Consider the following 22,288-nt stretch of genomic DNA (forward strand, 5'->3'; position numbering starts at 1 on the left):
TTTAAACATTGCAAATACATTCATAAGATTCTAGCACCTGTTCAGATTTAAAAATGTAAAAAAAAAAAAAAAATGAACTGTTCAAAGCAAAGTTGCCCTAAAAACTTTTGTTGATCTTACCTATTCCTTCTCAAATTGAAAGTGACTTTAATGACACAAAATCACAAAATTTTAACTTGTTTCACTGAAGAAATTTTAAAATTTGTGATTAATTAGTCAACAACAAAATTCTATTTCACACAAAATGCACACACAATCACAAAATCACAAAATTTTAACTTGTTTCACTGAAGAAATTTTAAAATCTGTGATTAATTAGTCAACAACAAAATTCTATTTCACACAAAATGCACAAGTGAAAAAAGTGTAGAAGGGGACAAAAAATAAATTAAATAATGCCAGTTTGTTAAAATTTGACATGTACTCTTTAAAACAAACTAATAAGTTTTGATATTTCTTTTTGTTCTTTACTTTTTAAAATTTTTTATGTTTTTGCTTGTACTAAAAAACCAAAACAGAGAAAATGCTTATTCAAAATTCAATCTGGGGCAGGTAGGCAGCATAGTAGATAGAGCACCAGCCCTGAAGTCAGGAGGACCTGAGTTCAAATCCGATCTAAGACAATTACCATTTCTTAGCTGTGTGACTCTGGGGAAGTCACTTAACTCCAATTACCTCAACAACAACAACAACAACAAAATTCAATTTAAAAACTATTCACTGCCCCTGATGCCTGGTAGTGATAATACAAAGAAGAAATACAAAATATAAAGAAAAAAATTAAATACAGTCTTCTTACCTAAAAAGCTTATAACAAATATCTCAGCATCTTGATGCTTCTTTTTAAGCTGCCCCCTCAGCCCACAGAATCAGAATGCATATTCTAGATGAGGATGTATCTTTTGGAATTGAGCTGCAAGGATTCTTTAGGGGACTTAAATTACTCAAAACCCATTTTCATAAAGCTGAGCCTCTCCTAACTACATCAAAGGCAGTAGTTTAGAAAACTCATTTTAAAAGACGTCATACCAACAAGTGAAATCTACTTCATCTCCTCCCAAATGGATGTAGTTTTCTGGAAATGTTTTGCTAACTTCTTTGAAAAACTTTGACATGAACTCATAAGTTGAATTCAAAATTGGATTTACAGGTCCAAAAATATCAGTCTTCATTCCTCTTTTATAACAAGGTGTCAATAAGTCATTCTGGCCTGCAATCAAAGAAGACATGGTCTTAATGAAGCTTTCCATGCAAAAGTATAGTTCTATTCTTTCCATAAGCGTGTAGAGACATCAGTTTCTAGAGTATTTTGTTCAGTTCTGGGCATCACAGTTTAAAAAAATAATGATAACCTGAAACTTATCATGCTGAATGCAACCAGGATAATGCAGAAGCTTAAGTCCACATCATATAAAGAGCATTAAAAGTAGTAAATAGGAAAAGTAGAGCAGAGCAGAACCAGGGATACTGTTAATTTGAAAGAGGGGGGAAGGATTTGTTTGTTCCCTTTGGTCCCAGAGGACAGAATTCTACTTTGCTAGCCTTACTTGGTCTCTACTCCACAGAACAAGAGGTCTTTCCCAGGATAAGCTGATCCCCAGAAAACTCAAGATGTTTAACTCCACCTTGTATATATTCATCTCCCTTAGCCTCCTCTCTTGATTAAAAACACTGAACACCTAAATCCTTCCTTTATTAAGGGCAGACTTGAACTTCACAGCTCATTTGATCAATTTTTTTTTTAAAAACTGGGACAATTCACTCTTTTGTCTCAAGGGGTTTCATTTATGATTCCTTGAAATTAAGCTCTGGAAAACAAGGCTCTAATTAAGCCCACTGGGATTCAAATGGAGCTACTTGACCATGCCTTAAACTTAAATCATTCCAGCTCTCATTGATTGATTTATAACGGCGCAAGCCTGCTTTGGTCATTGTTTGGGTTGATGGTTCAGAGAGTGTAAACATCACTTATTTCTGTTCTGGCCAGAAACCTTGAGAGTCTTCCTCTCCAAGTTTGAGAGAGATATATACACATATATATTTAGCTCACTGAATAGGTAAGGCAAAGTGAGACCTGGAAAAGACCTTAGCTTTAAAAAGGTCAAAGTTTTCTACTACATCTGGATTATCTCCAGTCTTCCTGAACTATATGTTTTCCCACTGGACCCAGAGACCAGTGGAGGAGAGAGTGAGGCTGATGACTTTGCACAGCCTGCCTCAAATCCAATTCACTTTTACTTCAAGAACTCATTTTCCTAATGTCTTGGGTGAAGGATGAACAAACAACAACAAAATAATCTGTAGTCTGCTTTGTTCTCAAAATGAGATGCCCCTGCTTCAATCACCCCTTAGTATCCATCCTTTTCCAGCTTCCCTTCATGTATTGTCTCTCTCTTATATATAGTCTTTCTTTATTCTCTTGTCTTTCTCTTTTAATCATAAACAATTTAGGGCCTGTCTTCTTTTTCTTAGATTTCCCAGCACAAAGCACAATACCAGACACAGAATAGGCACTTAAAAATGTTTGAGTTGAATTAAACAACTAGGAATAGCGATGAGTTTTCAGATTGCTGTTGTTTTGTTTTGTTTAGGCAGTTAAGTTACAAAGAAAAATTGGTTTGCTATAGGGACAAATTTCCCATCAATGAGAACTGTCCAGGAGTGGAATGGATTGCTTCAGAAATTAGTCGGTTCACTCCACTTGGAAGTCTTTGAACAGAGGTTGAATGACTACTTTTAAGACATATTTTAGTGGAAGTTGCTTTTTGAGGGAGGAGTTTCATTTGAACGTCCTATAATTTTAAGAAATGGCAGAGCAGCTGAGTAGTACAGTGGATAGAGCATCAGCCCTGAAGTCAGAAGGACCTGAGTTCAAATCTGACCTCACACATTTACCACTTCTTACCTGTGTAATCTTGGGCAAATTATCTGACCCCAATTGCCTCAGCCAAAAAAAAAAAAAAAAAAAGGAAAGAAATGGCTACACAATTTGTAGAATACCCAAAGAGTCAACAGAGGGATAAGGCTGACCACTCATAAGTAATCAATCAATCAATCCCTCCAAATGCCTTTATTGAGCATCTGCTACATGCAGCCTCTGTGCTAGGTGTTGGTGACAAACATATCAAAGGAAGTCAGTACCTGCCTTCAAGGAACTTATAATTCAACTAGAGGAATATTAGAAACACAGTCTTAAAGGAGGAGCATCTCAGACATGTGTGGTGAGCTTTTTCTTCTTAAAAAGCAGCCAGGTGATAAAAGTTCAGATCTTTTATTATCTCCAATATAGCCCGGTTAGCTTAGAGGTCTATCTCTCTGCTTGGTTCCAAGAGCTCTTGCCGCTTTGTCCTTTGCTTCTGCCTCTGCTTTCTTCAGTCTCCAGAGCCAGCACCACTCTTCATGTCATTCTGGTGAAATCTCCCAAAGTGCTCTGTGTCTGCACCAGAGTGCTCCTCTCCAATGCAGCTGAACTCTCTTCCGCGACCAGCCAGCCAAGTGGAATATATTCTCTCTTGCCTGGCGTAATTCCGCTGAAATCTCCCAAACTGCTCTGTGTCTGCACCAGAGTGCTCCTCTCCAGTCCAGCTGAACTCTCTTCTGCCACCAGCCAGCCAAGTGGAAAATATATTCTGGAATAAATCTCTCTTCACTGGCCTTATATGTGAATCTTCTGAGAGAATGGGATTATGGGTTTTCTCCCATAGTGCTCTCTGGCCCAAAGAGCTTTAAGGGAGGTGTGAACTCACTAAGTTACAAAGTTTACTTTGTGAAGCTGGCATACTTGTGAACTCCAATGAGTAAAGGTGCAAACACAAGCATTGTACTAATTAGTTCTACTTAGTACCTTGTTTCAGGTTCTGCCCAAAACATCTTCTTGTAAGATTAGATCAACTCTAATTACTTAGCAGTTTGTAAGGATTCCAACAGACATGAGATTCCTGTTTATGAAAAGGCCCCAAGGCAAGAGATGTGGGACAGAAGAAAAAGTTTATAAGCCCCTGGTGAGGGAAGAGGAAGAATAATGAATAAACAACTTGAAAAAATGGGCTGCAGCCAGATTTCAAAGTTGAAGTTTCTTCATTAAAGGTTAAGATTTTGAAGGAAAGAAGGAAGAAAAGTTTCATCATAGCAGGTGCTCTAATGATGTTCTGGGAATCTGATTTACTAGAAGGATAAGGGTGATTCTAATAAAGAGTTGTACAAATACAGTTTTTTAAAGGAGCCACATCAGAAATGAATGCTATCTCAAGGAGAACAAAATGAGGGGAAATTATAAAATAAATGACATAATTAAAAATTAAAGGATTATAAAATGATAAAATGACTTGACAAAAGTTCAAATTGTAACTTCTTTGAAGCCACAAACTTTTTACCTTTTCCCCAGGATTCTGTATGGCCTGGAGTATCAAATTCTGGGATAACTCTGATTCCTCGTAATCGAGCATATTCAAGCACAAGTTTGATATCAGTTTGGGTATAAACATGGGCAGGAGAATAGGCTCCCTGTAAAAGTTATATTTATTAAAGTTAAAAGCCATAAAGTTGGTTCAAATATCCTAATATTTTTCAGTAATCCAATTTTTGCTGTTTTAATTTAATATTTTAATTTTTCCCCAATTAAATGTAAAAACCCCAAACAAACAGTTTTAACACTCATTTTTTTAAAATTGCTGAGTTCCAAGTTCTCTCTCTTTCCTTACTCCCCCAACTGAGAAGGAAAGCAATTTAATACAGATTCTAATTTTCACTTCATAAAAGTGTAAAGAATTAGATTTTCTTCAAGAATCCAACATGCTAGATGGTCCTCTAATAACATAGATTCTTTACTTTAAAATACATATTATAAAAGGGGATAGAAGAAAAAAGTCTTAAGTCTTTTCACTAAATGTTAGTCAATCACAGTTTTATTAAAATATCTGTCCATCCCCAACAATTGTCTTCTGTTTTCAGTAATGCTTGCCAGCTCATCTTTCCTTTATAACAAGCCAAGTGAAAAAAAATGTAAAAGTCCGAGGTCACAAATTACAGCCTTTTAAAACCTGATTCTATAAAGATGATCTTATCATACTTACAATTTAATTCATAATTAAACAATTTATAACACAATTTGAAACTTTATCTCCAAAGAACTGACTTGTGCTCATTAAAAAAATAAAATCAACAAAAATCTACTTTTTCTCTCTCTTACTGTACTCCTTCAGTTGAGAATGGGACCTTGTCTAGTCCTGCCTTACTGCACTCCTTCTGCTAGAGTACACAATGTCAAGAGCCTTCCTGGCTAGACTCCATCCTCAATATCTGCAGACCTCTCTCTGTCTGTCTCCCTAGGCTAACCTAGGCTAGAAAAATGACTTGACTTTTGTTGGATTTCCCCCTTCAACAGTTAGTTTGATGTCTTTCTAGATCTGTTTTGAGAAATTATAGCAAAGAGCTCATTATTTTCTTCCTGATACTCTGATATTTTGGCTCTATTTTCTTGAGCACTTCTTTTCCTGCTCTTGTTCCAGCAATTTTTTATCTAAGACAGAGTGGTAGAACTCTAAGATGATGAATTTTAAAGCATGATAACTTGCCATTTCTAAAAGCAACTGTCATTACATGACATTATATTACATCCTTTATCGGATTACTTATTGATGGTACATTGTCATATTTATGGCTAATTTCTGTTATTTACAAAGAACTCTGTTTCTTAATTTAATTAAAAGTTTTATTTTATTTGTATTCCCCCCAAATTCATTCAAAATAAAAACTAATTTTATATGTTTAAAACAATAAATACTCAAAGCTACAATCCATAAAAAGGAATGCAAAGAAGTTATACTTTCAACTGTTAATTTATAGATAAAAGGGGATCATTCAAGATTCTAATTCATAACTAAAAAGCTTTTTAGACAGAACTGTATAAATCACTTACTTTGTTGCTTAACTCTGGAAAAGTTGAACTCTGATATGGGAAAGATTGGTCATCCACTATATGCCAATGCAGAACATTAAATTTGTTAAATGTCATGCCATCCTGCAAAGGAATAGGTTCAAGATTATTCTTCGTACAGGCAACATCTACAATTCATTGGGGATTTCTCCCTGTGTTTCTGTGACTTCCACATCTATATTCTTTTAGGAAAGACATCTATTAACTGGGTGACCCTGGACAAGCTACTTAACCCAGTTTGCTTCAGTTTCCTTATCTGTAAAAGTAGCTGGAGAAAAATTGGTAAATCACTCCATTATCATAACAACGAAAACCCAAATAGAGGTCACAGATGAGTCAAATATAAGAGAAAAATGCCTGAATGATACAAGGGAAAGAAAGTATGAAAGGGAAAAAAGTACTACTCTCCTAAGATAGTTTATACTCAGATACAGCCACCACCCCAACCAACACTAGTATATAAAGTTTCTTCACTACGCTGTACAGGAATCTCAGTTCTTTGAACATGAGAAAACACGTGCAAGCTTCAGTAAGACTAGGAAGTGGGAGGAAGATGAGTGTGTGGGAGGACAGAAAAGCTCTCCCCTCAATCTCTGAAAATACCATGTGGGAATGAGACAAAGCCCAATATTATAACTCCGTAGACAGATGCAAACTCAGGTACATTTTGAAAAAAACAAAAACCAAAAAACCTTAAAGGGAAAATATGAAAAACTTTCTTTGTTAGAAATTGTTCATGGTGTGAAGTCACCTTGTTTCAAAGTATAAAAATCTACTCTGTCTAAAGTTTTGGTGAAAAGGAAAAAAAAAAATTCTGTTTTTAAAAACATGATTTTTCAATTTTTCCTGGGCCTTCATGGGCACACCTTAAGGACACATAATGGGGAATAAAGAAATCATCCGTGAGAATCCTAAAAATGTCTTAGAACAGGACAAAGCCTACAGGGAAACTGGGGCTACCAAAGACAGGAGTCCTCAAGTTAAAAAAGGCTGGGCACTCAAAATGTTTGTAGCAGCCCTGTTTGTAGTGGCTAAAAACTGGAAAATGAATGGATGCCCATCAATTGGAGAATGGCTGGGTAAATTGTAGTATATGAATGTTATGGAATATTATTGTTCTGTAAGAAATGACCAGCAGGATGAATACAGAGAGGACTGGCGAGACTTACATGAACTGATGCTAAGTGAAATGAGCAGAACCAGGAGATCATTATACACTTCAACAATGATATTGTATGAGGACATATTTTGATGGAAGTGGATTTCTTTGACAAAGAGACCTGAGTTTCAATAGATAAATGATGGACAGAAGCAGCTACACCCAAAGAAAGAACACTGGGAAACGAATGTGAACTATCTGCATTTTTGTTTTTCTTCCCGGGTTATTTTTACCTTCTGAATCCAATTCTTCCTGTGCAACAAGAGAACTGTTCGGTTTTGCAAACATATATTGTATCTAGGATATACAGCAACATATCTAACATATATAAAACTGCTTGCCATCTAGGGGAGGGGGTGGAGGGAGGGAGGGGAAAAAATCGGAACAGAAACGAGTGCAAGGGATAATGTTGTAAAAAAAATTACCCTGGCATGGATTCTGTCAATATAAAGTAATTATTAAATTTAAAAAAAAAAAAAAGGCTGGGCACTGATGCCCTCATCTGTCCTTACTCTGCTGAAGGAAAATTATTTTTCTACAGAGCCCATAAAGAACAGCACAGCATGGTGGGAGAGTGAATTTGGGATTTGGAATAAGAGGACCCATGTTCAATCTTGACTTTACCACCCAGGATGGACCTGGTGACTTAGGGTAAAGCATAAGCTCCCATAATAACAGGGCTGGACTAGACAGTCTCTGAATCTATGACCTCTGAACACATTGCTCTAGTTGGGGTCCAGGAGCCTGTGATAAGCAAGCAGCCTGTAGTGTAAAATCCTTCTTGGGGGACAGTTTGATAGTATGGACAGAACTAAGTAATTGGAGATCAGAGACCTGAGTTTGAATGTGGACTGACTCTGACACTAGCTCCATAACCACTGGCAAGTCCTTCTATTTCTCTCTGGCTCAGTTTCTTTATCTGTCCAAGGGGAACGTTATGCCAGCTAGCTTTCACAGGGTTTCTGTAAGGAAAAACACTATTAACCTTGGAGAGCTATAGATATTTGAGCTATTATGAATGTGAGCTACAGTTCCTTGTATGGTTTAAAAAGAACAACAAAACAATAACTTACCAGGGTTTGAAGAATGGTCTTTACTGGTAGATAGTGTCTGGATGTGTCAATTAAAATTCCTCTAAAATGAAACCTTGGATAGTCAATCACCTCTGACTCGTTGATTAAATACTATGAATAAACAACAACACAGAATTAAGAAAATTTCCCCCTCAACTTGGTATTTCTACACTGGAAAATAGCTATGCTAGCTGGATGAGGAATCACTTAGGGCTCAAAACTACCACCTTAATAAAGTAAACCTTTATTGCCATTTCTTTTAGATCAAACCTTCTCAAAATCTGGTACGAGATACCAGAGTTTCCCCAAGACCCTTTTAAGGCATCCTTGAGGTCAAAACTATTTTTTATAAAAATATTAAGATACTTTCCTTTCTAATATGGTAAATATTAATAGATATAATTCACACAACAAAAGCTCTTTGGGGAAGTCCTTAGTAATAAGAGCATAAAGGAATTCTGAGATAAGAGTTTAAGAACCATTGTACACTTGCAATAAATAAATACTGGAAAAATGAACCATTCAAAATTCAGTCTATATAACAGCTCTTTTCAAGAATTTTCTTTTGTATTGATAATTATGTTACAACAAACACAAACATTTTAATAAATAAGGAATAAGAGAAAACTGTCTAAGAGACAGTGAACTGTAATACATAGTTTATTTTTTAAGAAATAAATACATAGGGTAGCTAGGTGGTGCAGTGATAGAGGACCAGCCCTGAAGTCAGGAGGACTTGAGTTCAAATATGGTCTCAGACACTTAACACTTCCTAGCTGGGTGACCCTGGGTACGTCACTTAACCCCAATTGCCTCAGCAAAAAAAAAGAAATCCATGATAATATACATAATATATTAGAAATAAATTATAATCAAATTATATAGCAATATAATAATAATTAATATAATAGAACAAAACTATATATTACTTCAATTAAATTTTATATAGAAATTACATTTTATGTATAAAATATAAATGTAATATAAATATAAGTTAAAATGGTTTTATGTATAAAAATATTGTGTAACAGTACACACACACACACACACACACACACACACACACACACTCTCTCTCTCTCTCTCTCTCTCTCCTGCTCAGTTGTTTCAGCCACATGTGACTTTTTGTGGCCCCATTTGGGGTTTTCTGAGCAAAGATACTAGAATGCTATGCTATTTCCAGATGAGGAATCTGAGGCAAACAGGTTAAGTTATTTGCCCAGGGTCACATAACTAATCAGGCAAGATTTCAACTCAGGTCTTCTGACTTTAGATCTGATACTTTTTATCACCTAGCTGCCCCCACCCCTCACATTTATGTAAATGAAACATTTAACAAGATAATAATAAAAGCATTTTATTGTTTCTCTTTCTACACTTAGGGTCTTTCTTCTATATGTTTAACAAATCTTTTTCTCATGAATTTCTGATAATTTTGTCTATCACCACTTTACCTTAGTAGAACCCTTCCTATTTATTAAATATGTGGCAAAATAAATCAACTCCTTGCCCAAGTCAGGGAATGCAAATCTCTTTGTGCATCTTTAGGCCATTCCCTTAACAAGTACTGAATTTACTCCTCTGGTGGGCCATGTATTCTGCTACTTCTCCCTTGAACTCTCAGTAGAAGGCTTTGCCCCCTTTCTTTTCCTCCCCTCATTCCTACACAACAGAGAAGGAAGAGCCCAGAGCAAGGGTGTCCGCTATCCGGATCCTACCCCCCCAACCAGACCCAAGGCAGCCAAACTGGAAGAGTGACAGAGCTGCTGATACTGCTCAGATGAGCTGGGAGTCACTAAAGGAAATCTTTTTTTTTTTTCAAAGATTGCAGGTTATCAGGGCTTACCAACTGAAGCATGCAGGACTCTGCCTCCCCACCCCCCAACACAGACACACACACATACCTCCCTCCTCCCAGCCCCATTGCCACATTGACTTGGTGATACACCCTTAAGAGCCCTGGGCTTTCTCATCTGCCCTAATGCTCTATCTTTAGTACATCTGTCCTGAAATTCAAACTCCTCTAAGTGTTGTTTCCCCCAATTAAAGTTTGAGTCCTTGGGATCAGAGATAATCGTCCATTTTCTATTTTTATACCTCACTTGGTACATTTGTCACCAAAAAAAAAAAAAAAAAAGAAAGCTTAATAAAGACTCTTCCACTCATTCATTCAATTACCATTCAACTTAGCACCAGCTTAATTTACATATGATAGTTATACTTACAGCCCCATAAGGATCTCTGTAAACTAACTGGCTGAAAGTTTCCAAACCTAGAAAAGTCAAGATGTACAGCTTAATAAGTATATAGTTATAACACAAGATCGCATAGACAGTATAGTGGGTTCAAATATCAGTCCCAAACCAAGTCATGTGTTTTTCTATACACACACACACAAATATACCCACTAAATATATTCCCGGAGTCAGCAGAACTCTGCTTGGTGTCCCTAGACAATGATAGGTGCTTCAGTCTTTTCCTACTCTGCTCTCAGACTCTCACTCTGTAAGATGAAATAGGAGGGCAAGAGCATCTAGTGAGGTGAGAAGATAAGGGAGGGATTCTTGCAGGGGTGGGCAGGTTAAGAAAAAAGAGGATACGCTGGTGGATAGGAGCAGAGGAGTGAGGAAGGACAAGAATTCAGTGAGAAGGATAGAGAGGAAAAATTAGGAAAGAGGAAAGGATACAAATGATTATAGATTAGTAAAGTGAATAGAGTGAGTTTACCTACATATGAATGAAACATAAAACACTTTTTATATAAATGAAGTTAGATCTAAATAACTGAAATAATATTTGTTCTTTGTGGGTAGGTAAAGTCGATATAATAAAAAAATGACAATTTTATATATGTAATATATAATATATATTTAGATAATACCATTCCAATTAAATTACTAAAGTGTAAATTAGAAAAATAAAAGTTTAATTAGAAGAACAAAAGGTCAGGAAGTTCAATGAAACCAGAGGAAAAATATGTAAAAGAAGCATATTCAGTAGTATTAGACCTTAAACTATATAAGGTGAGAGCATTGTTGATTTGTAAATGGGTAATTCTGAATTTAAATTAAAATTTTCTATATAAGTAAAACCTGTGAGCCAAGAACAAAAGGAATACAAAAATATGGTGAAAAATATTTGTAGACAATCTTTCAGAGAAAATGTGATTGGATTGGAATATCACTGTGATTTAGGAAATGATGGGCTGGTTGATTTTTTTTTTTAAACTGAGGCAATTGGGGTTAAGTGACTTGCCTAGGGTCACACAGCCAGACAGTGTTAAGTGTCTGAAACCAGATGTGAACTGGAGTCCTCTGACTTCAGGACTAGTGCTCTTCATTGTGCCACCTAGCTGCCTAGGGCTGGTTGATTTTGAAAAACAGGGAAAGTCTTGGACTTATGAAAGAAGATGCCATCCACCATTAGAGAAATAGATGTCAAGTAGAAACAAGCATAACATAGTCTTACGTATATGGGTCTGAGTGTACATATGTATATATGTGTATGTTTATACATATCAATGTTTATGTGTGAACAGATATGGATATTTATGTCCATATCAATATATATGTACATATATACACATATATACATATCTAATTGACCCTAGTCTTGGGAGGGGACAGGAGGGGAAAGGAAAAAAATAAAGTAAAAAAATGAACTGCAGAGAACAAAAGAAAACCTACAAGGAAGCAAGATTTTTTTAAAAAATCTGGACAGCTTTGAAAACAATGGATAGTATTTATTATATAGGTTTTCTTGAAATAGAAATTTATTGCTTTATACTGAATCCTCATATTCTGATGTATACATGACAATTATTTTCTTATTTTTTACTTAATTTTAAAATAAATAATAACAATAATAATAAAGGTCTTTTTGGACCACATATGGCCAGTTCAAAATATTAAAAAAATATTTAAAGGTGATACTAAATTTAGAAGGAGAAATACTCAATAGCCAGTTTCAATCATAACCATCCCCACCCACTGAAGAGATAAGAGGATAAGTGGTATGCTGGTAAATGTTTAATAATTGACTTAAAAAAAATACTCAGGATATACTTTCAATTTAAAATACAATATTAACATTTTTTTCCATCATTTTTTTAAGTCTAGATAGTCAAAAAAATAAATCAAAACCTGATTTGTACAGTCTTTGTCAATTTCCAGGGTGTAAATGCTTGCATTAAAAATTTAACAATCATTTGGCTTTGGCACACCTGTGGTACATCCCACCTGAAGAGTACCTTCTTTCTCCATTTCTCAAAGGGATTAGGGGGGTCTCTGATTCTGCAGAGATCTTAAGGGGAATAGTCAAAGAAGCATGCAGTAGTTTCAGGAAAAATGAAGTCATTGTTGTTCATTATTGGATAAGTAGAATGTTTACCTTTCATTTTATCATTTTGTGACATTTTTCCTCGTTTAAAATTCCTATAAATGTTACTTCAAAATATCTTGTACTGGAGATATGTTCAAGGTATAGCAGGACCTTGTAGGTCTGAATATTTTTCTCTATAATAACCAAGCTGAATGATGCTTGAATATGGAATGATAGTAAATTAATAAAAATCAATTTCTGGCTGACTCATACTTAAAACCTAGAAGAGAGCATTAATTTTTTTTTTCTTCAATAGTGGTCCAGCTCACAAGCTTATAATAACAATATCCTTCGTACAGTAACAATATTATGGTAATAATATTCTTACTATGATAAATAGTAACTCCTAACTTATAACTTATAACTAATAATATATAACTAATAAATGGCATAGTGAATAGAGTGCTGGCCCTGGAACTAGGAAGGTTCTGGAGTTCAAATCCTGCCTCAAACACTGGCTAGCTGTATGACTCTGGGAAAATCACTTAATTCCTGTATGCCTCCAAAACACAAAACCAAACCAAACCCAAATGGGGTCAAGGAAAGTCAGAAATAACTGAAAAATGAATGACAAAGTAGAACTTATCATAGGAACTATTAAATAAATAAATTGGAGTTACAATTGTTATTCAAGATACTTGAAGGAAGCTATTTCTCCTCTCAAAAGTCATATCTTTAAGCTCAACATCACACACTTCCAACTAATCCTTATACAGTATTTTTTGAGTTCCTTCCTGAACTTGTTCTCCTTACCCTACTGTTTGTCTAGGGCCTCAAATATGAGACCCAGAATTAAACCCAATACTTTAGGTGTGTTTTAACCAGGCAGGGCACAGGAGAAGAAGACTATGATCTTTCTTCTATATGTTATGCTACTATAGACAGAGATTCAAATCATATTAAATCTTTTGGCTGTTATGCTATTCTGTTCAGCTGAAGCTTGAACTTCCCCAAAGCTTTCAGGTTTTATTTTTATTTTAAGTCTCATAGGATCATAGCTTTTGAGTTAGAAGGGAATCATAACGGTCCTCTAGTCCAACTCCCTCATTTTACAGATGAGGAAACCGAAGTCCAGAAGAGTTAGAAGATTTCAACAAAGTCACACAATTAGTATATGGCACAGCTAGAATTTGAACATACATGTTCTCTACTTCAAATCCAGCATTTTTTTTTTTACTACATCACACTACCCCCTCCCCAATATGTTTTTCACATAAACTCTTAACATTATTCAATTTCTCTTGACATTGTAGCAATTGTATTTTTGTAAAGAATGCCTCATTTATGTTCAACTAAGGTAAGAATGAAAATTAAAGGGTTTACTTACCTCGCAAAGCACCCCAAATCTCTCTAGCTTCTAGTACTGCCATAGGCTCCTGAACAATCAATTTATCTGCAGTCAAGAAAAACATAGTCTGTTAACCCTTCAGCAAAATAAGACAGAATATCCTTATGGCACATTATTATGGTATTATATATTTATACATCACTCAAAAATCTTATTGATGTAAGAAAAAGGAATAAAGTTCTTTCTATAGTTTATGTGATATTCCAAATACAGTAAAAGAATAGGAAACTTATTTGGTGGCTCTCAGTTCATTCTCAGGAATTCAAATTAATTTTTTACCAAAAGAATGACAATGGTTACTATACTTCAATTGTAGACATTAAACCATTCGATGGGTTCCCATAACCAGTGACAGTCAATCTTCATTGGTCAGCCCTCTAAAGAGCCTCTCTGTACTTAGCTGGTTGCTCTGGGGAACCCAGGTGACACTCTCTTGCCCTTCATGTCCTGTTCATCATCTCCCTCAGCTGTTTATCCCATTTGTTCTGGCTACATGCTAGGCCCAACCAAATATGCTTCTCTATATTGTATGTGTTTTATATGTACACAGTTATTTGCATGTTGTCCCCTCCAATTGAATATGAGTTCCTTGAAGTTAGAGACCATGATTTTACTCATCTTTGTATCCACAGCATTTGTACGGTGCTTTGCACATAAATGCTTATTGGCGAATTCAGTTTTTCATCTGTAAATGAAGAGGTGAGACAACTTTTGGGTCTCTGCAGTCTCAAATTTTTGCTGCTTTGAGCCTTCCCATTTGCAGGACCAAGGCAAAGGTGAACTTGGCAGGTTCACTTCCCTTACCCTATGAAAGAGACAGGTAAAGACAAGATAGGTAGGACAAGGAAAACCTCAGACCTGGGACATGTAAGAGATATGGTATGAGATTCTATGTATGGCAAAGGAGTCTCAGCTGATAAGGAGTTGAGTTCAGGACCTCTGACTTTTCAAATAGACATGTATTCATGTGAGAAAGATGATCACTAAAAAGCATGGTAACAAGAGAAACTGTCTACAATGACACTCAATATAGACAGCAGAGAACGAATAACACAAACATAAAAAACAAAGAAAGATTACTCTTTGCAAAAGAAATATTTCTTAATAGGATTGTTGTTTATATAACTTTCATACTATACTTTTCTAATTACCATATGGCACAACAGTTAATATATGCCTTTAATTAGTTTCAAGTGGATGTCATTGTTAGTTTTATGTGATCACCACCCTAAAACCTATAGTTCATATAGTATATTATATAGTATAGGGCCATTTTATATTATATTTTTTATATTTTATATTACATTTTTATATTATATTATATTGCTATTATATAGCAAGGCCATTTTTTAAAAAAGTTGATTCATCATGGCTGATTACCCACTTAGCATTTCACAAAATGAAAATGTAATGATAGTATAGAAGTAGCATCAGAATTGAGCCAGGAAAAAAACTTAGTGAGTACAGGTAGAGACATCTTAGTATAAAATCCCCTGTGGGAGGGGAGCAGGTTGTGTGACAATGGGACCAAGGTCTCATTACAACTCTAGTATGGACTTACCAGAAGTCAAAGGGCTAAGCACAACTTATTTAGCAAGAACTGACAGTTATGTGGGAGTTTACTGTCACATCATAGGTCAAGAGCAAATATTTATACCTTTTACCTGTCAGAAGGCAGCAATCATCTGTCTGTCATATTTCATGAGGTATGCTAATTATATTTCATGAAATGATGAAGGTTATAGTTATATTAGAAAAGGCCCTGAATTCTACTTAAGGGAATAAGTCACATAGAGCAGTAACGTCCAGTAAGAGAAGTGAATTATTACACAATTATCCAAATTTCAAGTGAAAAAAAAAAATCCAATAGGCTACTTCAAAAACCTCCTATTCTTCAAGGATGCAATGTTGCAACCACCTCCTGGCCTAGTTTCAAGATATCAAGCCATGGATATAAAGAAGTATTTTCATTGTATGTGTTACAAAATCCAATCAGTATGACTGGAATTTAAAACAGGTAAAGACTCAGTGTAATCTTTAATGACTATCATGATCTCACACTCAGATTTCAAGACTCAGAACAAGAGGACAACACTGATGATATAGCCAAACATTACTGAAAATTTCTCCTATGCCTAGGCACAGAAGAAATAATTAGGGATCATTTGGATTTAAGGAACTAGTTAATTTTGTAGGTATCTATCTTTTACCAAAAATCAACTTTGGGCAGTCTTGGAGGGCCTGAGTCACAGAATCTGACTTTCAGTCCTGACTGTGTATCAGCTACTGCCATGTGATCAAGGGCAAGTTATCCTAGCTCTTAGTTTTATTCTCTATAAAAATGAGGAGGTTGGATTAAATGACTTCTGATATATCTCTCAGTTCTAAATCTACAATTCTTCTAACACTTGAAAGACTGTTGGCAGACCTTGAAATGATCCAATCATACTAGAAATCAAATGGAATCAGTAAAAAAAAAAATACTAAATAGCTAAAATGTACATACCTTTCAACCCACTGATGGGCATATGCCCCAAAATGGTTTAAAAAAAAAAAAACACAGAAGGAAAGGCCCTATCTATAACAAAATATTATACTTATTGACTAGGGCATAATTAAACAAATGCACATAACACAATACTTTGCCATAAGAAATACTGAATGTGAGAAATTCAGAGAAACAAGCAAAGACAAAGTGATGCAAAATGACTTGTTCAGAGTTACAGTGACTTGTTCAGAGTACCCCAGACTTCATATATCAGAGATAGGGTTTAAGTACAGGCCATCCTTACTACTAACCAAGCTGTTCAGCTATTATTCTACATCTAAATAAGGATGATAGCATGATGATAGGGACAGGACCAGAGTGGATAGAAGGAACTCTCAGATAAGTAACTTTTATTAATGCTGCAATTTTCTGCAAATTATAGCCTTAGAGAATTCTCTAGGCCAATGTGCAGCTGTGACTTGCCCAAGATCATATAATCAGTGTCAGAGTTGAGATGAGTGATCATCAAATTTGGAGCTGGAAGGGACCTTTGAGGTCATCGAAGGTGAAGACCCATCTTATTAATGAATGACCTACGAAGGCGCAAAAGAAAATAAGTAAATGTCAATCCAGGTCTCCTAAATCCTCAGTACACTGCTTGTTACAGTAGACCATTCTGCTTTTCTGGACAAATTAGGATCACGGATTCAGATTTTGAAGTCATTTAATTCAATCCCTTGAACAAACGAAGAAATCCATGCCCAGGAACAATAGGTGACTTGTTTATCCTGTGTTGGTTCTATATGGATCTTATATTTACAAGTTGTTTCCCTCTTAAAATGTAATCTACTTGTTAAAAAAATTGTTTTGCTTTGAAATTGGATCTCCTGCTCAATGTGTTATTTGAGATGTAATCTGGCTTGAGAAATGCTAGTGGAGATAAAAAAAAAAAAAAGAAAGAAAGAAGAAAACAGAGAGAGAGAGAGAGAGAGAGAGAGAGAGGGAGAGAGAGAGAGAGAGAGAGAGAAAGAAAGAGAGAGAGAACTTCTGGTAGTGGAACTGGTGTCAGAAGGACCTGCATTCAAATTTGGCCTCTGCTAGTTGTATGACTCTGGGCAAGTAACTTAATCCTGAAAGAAAGAAGGAAGAGAAAGGAGGAAAGGAGGAAGAAATGCCTGTGGTTTGCTAGGTGCTGGGGACCCCAAATTAGAAGAATGAAGATTGCAATCCCTCTGTACCAGAAAATTATTTCTAATGGAAAGATATCAAATACATATGTAAGTATATAAGGAAAATGAATGCAAAGAGATTAAATATACAGTGCTTTAGGAGAGATGACACTAGCAATTGAAAGGAATCACACATTAAAAATAATAGCAAAGGAAGACTGGATTCAACCCAAGTTCTTTGATGCCAAATACTAAACCATGCTCACATGATGGAAAGGCACTGTTTTTCCTCTTTTTGTTTCTTTGGCTCTCTGTTAATTGGATTAAGAACCCATGAAGTCAAAGTTAATATTTCATCTTTTTGCACATGGCAACAGGCAGACTTTCTGGAATGGGAGGACATAATAGCTAGCTCCACACACTGCCATTCCTAGAGAGCTTATAAAGCTTGCATAAAATAAGATACTCACAAGACTCATCAGAAGTGCTGTTAGGGTAAGCATCACAATCTGAGTCAGAGGTAATTGTGACACGAAGTTGTTGTAGTTCTGCTCCAACAAAAGACTTGGAATACTGATCTGGACTCTTGAAATAGCCAAAAACATACTCACGATAGCTGTGTTGAGAAATAAATTTAAACAAGCAGATGAAACAGCTTTGCAGGCATATTTCAAATTTATGAACACAAAGAGTCATCAATACCACAGGATTTACACTAGCCTCCATCAAATTTGCTGGTCTTCTAGTGGACTAACTTCTGTTATTAGCAGCCAAATCACCAGAGAACATGATTTCAGAAAAACATTATTAAATGTTAAACATGAAAGAAATAATAGAAAAAGGATTGAAAACATAAATCTCTAGGCTATAAAATCAGGCAGCTAGGTGGCACAGTAAATACAACAGCAGGCCTCAAGTCAAGAATTCATCTTCCCCAGTTCAAATCTGACTCCAGTCACTTCTTAGCTGGACAACCCTGAGTGAATCACCACCCTGTCTGTCTTAATTTCTTCATCCGTAAAATGAGCTAAATATAGAAATGAAAAACCACTCCAATAGCTTTGCCAAGAAACCCCCAAATAGAATTACAAAGAACTGGAAATGATTGAATAACAAACAATAAACTGTAAAAAATAATGTGCCATACTCTAGATGAATTATTGTTTATGTCCTAGACAAATATTTCTTTTGACTATCTTATTCTTTTGACTATCTTTGACTATCTTTGACTTTGCTTTATTATCTATTGACATCAACAAAATAATGGGGTATAGATTGCTCTATCAGCAGTTTGCTTCTGAATATACAGGCTAATTAGAGATTAATTAGAAATATTTCATAAGTGAGATTGTAAGGAAATTCTCTAGATTAGTCTAAATATAGCACTGGAATACTAGCCTTTTTTTTTTTTAAAGCACTACTTAAGCATTATTTTTAAAACTTACTCAGCTTTCAGATCTATGACTTAAGTAACTTATCACAGAATCCGAGATAGGTACTCAAAGACCATCTAGTCTGTTTAATCTCTGAAGCACAAATCTCTCAGCTAAACTTCCTCAGACCTTCGATGATGGGACTCTCCCAACCTTCCCAAGCAGCCCATTTCTTGGAATCAGGACAATTAAAGGAGAGTTTTCCTTGCGCTAAAATCTGTTCCTTTTAGTTCACTTTAGTTAGTGGTACCTGCAGGAGCCAAGTAAAACAAGTTTAATTTTATTTCCATATGCAAACTCTTCAAAGAGTGGAATTCTCCTCCACATCAATTTTGTTGTATGTCACTATCCCATTGTGTCGGTACTTCACCAATTTAATGTCCTTCTTAAGTATAACAATAACCAAAGACAGTACAATAAAATCACGGAAACAGTCTTATTATATTGAAATCCCTGCTCTAACACTTTCTACCTAACATAGTTAAGGACAAATCAGTTAATCTCTCAAGTTTATTTACTCATTTTACATTTATTTACTCAATGTACTGTTCTATTTACAGTGATCACAGATGTTTATGAAAGGAAAGCCCTTTAAGCCCTTGAGGATAAGGAAGTAAGCACTTTTTAACACAATTTGTCTCCTGACTGAAGGCCTTTCTCCCATGCATCTTCAATTTATTTTTAAAAACCTTCCAAAGATGTTTTTATTACTTATTTCACAGGTTGGGGAGAACCACCAGCCACTGATCTGCTCAGGGGCAGTTCATTCAATGGAGCACCTCTCTGAAGGTCAGTCCCAACAGATTGATGGTTCCCAATTTTTAGGGCTCCTTGTTTCTGTTCCTGCTCCGCTTCTCAGGCTGAGCCATAGTATTAACCTCCACACACTTCCTCGAAAACCTAAGTTCAAAAAAGGTTATTTGTCCTCACAGGCTCACAGCGGATCAGAACTGGAAGGGACCTCGCAGACCACCTTGTGCTGCGCCCTTACTTTCCCTTGAGACAGAGGTCGGGTAGGTTAATGTTATTGAGGCTCGAGACTGTGGGCTCGGTTGCTCCAGCCTCAACAACACTCTACACCTGCTCCAGTTTGCTCTTTCACTCTAGAAAAGTGCTGCAGGGCGGGTGGAGGATGCTGCAAACGTCCGCGCGCGGAGGACGGAAGATGGAGTTCCTAGGAAGAAGGAACGTGGACGCGGTCTGATCTTCCGCAGCCCGGGGGAGTTGCAGAGTTCTCACCGGCTCCCTTAGCTACGGGTTGTCCACCCACCCCTCCCCCTCCCGGGGCGCTGCAGGATTCTCACCGGCGGAAAGCGTCCTGCAAGAGAAAGCAATCAGGGCCCGCGAAAGATTGGGAGCCGTGAATGATCTCGAAGCTCTCGGGTGCGAGGTACAGGAGTTTCGGTGACAGCTGCACGGACACTGGCAGGGGCCAAAGAGCCGGGCGGCGGGCGGCAGAGGCCAGCGGGATCCCAGCCCCGAGCAGCACAGACAGCAGCAGCAGCACCTGGACCGCCATCGCCAAGCCCTGCTGCACCCTTCCGACCCCTGGCTTCTTATTCCCCGGGCCGGGGGGAAGCAGAAATTCGGGAGCCGCCCCAAAGGCCAACCCCCGCCATCCTCCCCCGTCAGCCCGGTCCCGCCTTCCTCACGTGACTCATCTGGTGCTCGGATAGCTAAAAAGGGAAGCCGGCTTCGGGGAGGAAAGGGGTGTTTCGTAAAAGAGTGTAGAGAAAAATGGGAGTGAATCTGGGACTGCTTTTGGAGACGTATGTCCCCCCTATGTCTCTGTCCCAGAGGGACTAATTCTTCAATGCCTTGGGTGAAGGAGGATTAGTTTCAGTTCAATTAAGCAATTACCCAAGCAATTTATGGAAAGGCTGCTCGGCCTGGTGGGCACCAAGCTAAGAGTCCAGTCAGGAAATTATAGCAAAACCCGTCTTTTTCCTATCTGTGTTCTGAGACTTTGGACAAACGGTTCAATTCTCTAAACGAATACATTGCGTCAGAAGTCGCTGATCTGCAGTGATTATGACCTTCACCTGATGCTCCATATATGATAGAATCAAAAATCTGGTTATTTTTTTTTCCCCATTAGGCACTCATGACACAAAGATTTGTAGTCAGCCCATAGTAATAAGCTGATTTTAAAATTTTCAACGTGATCTTTTTCACTTAGGCAGTTTGTAAGTACTACAAAATCAGGGCTTGATTTATTGTTCAGAAAAGAAACAAAGAACAAATTTAAAAGTGTCTTTTGTTCATATTTTTCCCACTCTGAGAGGCTGATTTTTAAGCATTTACCTGCAGATCTCTGCTTATATTCTACTATTAAGTATTATTGTCTTTTCTTCCTCTGCTGAAAAGGAAATTATCTTCCAAGCACATTTTTTGTGTCCTAGGCCCATGCCTGTGATCTCTTTTTTTGTGTCTTGTTCATAAGATTACATCCTGATATCCACTCTCTGATTCTTGATAGCCTATTTGAAGACTGGGCTCAAAATGCTACCTCCTCCATGAGGCCTTCTGAGATAGTTAGAGCCACATTATTTTGACAGTTGTTGAGATAGACTGGAATGGGAGAAAGTAAAAGCAAGTGAACTAATTAGGAGGCTATTACAATGACATAAATAAAAGGTGATAAGGTCCCATTTTAAGTCGGTAGAAGTGTAAGTGGAGAGAGAATAGATTTGAGAGAAAGAAAAATCAGCCAAATGGCAGCTCTTTGGATATGGAGGGGAAGGGCTATGAGGAAGATTGAGAATAAGTCTAAAGTTATAAACTTAGATGACTAGAAAAATAGTGTCTAGTTCATAATAAATTCTTCAAAAGCTTACTGACTGTACCCTCAACAGAAATAAAAAAAAAATTGGAGTTGTAGGTTTAGAGATCTGAAAACATTGACTTTTGCTTCAAATATATGTTGAGTTGGAGAATTGTACAGGATATTTAGATGATTTGTAGCCATTAGTGGTAATAACTTTACCTTTCAAAACTTTCTTTCTTGCTTTCAAAAGATTAAAGCTTTATTTATATAGAGTTAAGAGTTATCTGGATAGTTATAATCAAACCCAGGAGAACAGATAAAATCTTGGAAAGATTTAATACACACACACACACACACACACACACACACACACACACACACACACAGAAAAAAAAAATGACCTTGGATAGAATCTTGAATATTATTAAGGAAGGGGGAAGTAGATAAAGTACCAGGAAAGAAGAAGGAATCCAAAAAACCAGAGACAACCTAGTGGGAAGTAATGGTCTACAATACAAAGGAAACATTCTGTTTTC

General features: G+C 36.5%; 1 protein-coding gene across 1 annotated transcript in view; it reads right to left on the minus strand.

Moving 5' to 3' along the window:
- HEXB (hexosaminidase subunit beta) overlaps window positions 1-20,606 on the minus strand; it is a 29,115-nt gene extending 8,509 nt beyond the window's left edge. The window contains exons 1-8 of the mRNA XM_051992216.1: window positions 20,290-20,606; window positions 18,023-18,168; window positions 13,875-13,940; window positions 10,393-10,439; window positions 8,168-8,278; window positions 5,918-6,019; window positions 4,374-4,503; window positions 1,030-1,210 (exon numbers count right to left, since the gene is read on the minus strand). Of these exons, the coding sequence (XP_051848176.1) occupies window positions 1,030-1,210; window positions 4,374-4,503; window positions 5,918-6,019; window positions 8,168-8,278; window positions 10,393-10,439; window positions 13,875-13,940; window positions 18,023-18,168; window positions 20,290-20,504 (998 nt within the window). The 5' untranslated portion in view covers window positions 20,505-20,606. The remainder of the gene's footprint in view (window positions 1-1,029; window positions 1,211-4,373; window positions 4,504-5,917; window positions 6,020-8,167; window positions 8,279-10,392; window positions 10,440-13,874; window positions 13,941-18,022; window positions 18,169-20,289) is intronic.
- Window positions 20,607-22,288: the final 1,682 nt, after the last annotated feature.

The sequence above is a fragment of the Antechinus flavipes genome, chromosome 1, assembly GCF_016432865.1.
Source record: "Antechinus flavipes isolate AdamAnt ecotype Samford, QLD, Australia chromosome 1, AdamAnt_v2, whole genome shotgun sequence".
In the NCBI taxonomy this organism is placed as follows: domain Eukaryota; kingdom Metazoa; phylum Chordata; class Mammalia; order Dasyuromorphia; family Dasyuridae; genus Antechinus; species Antechinus flavipes.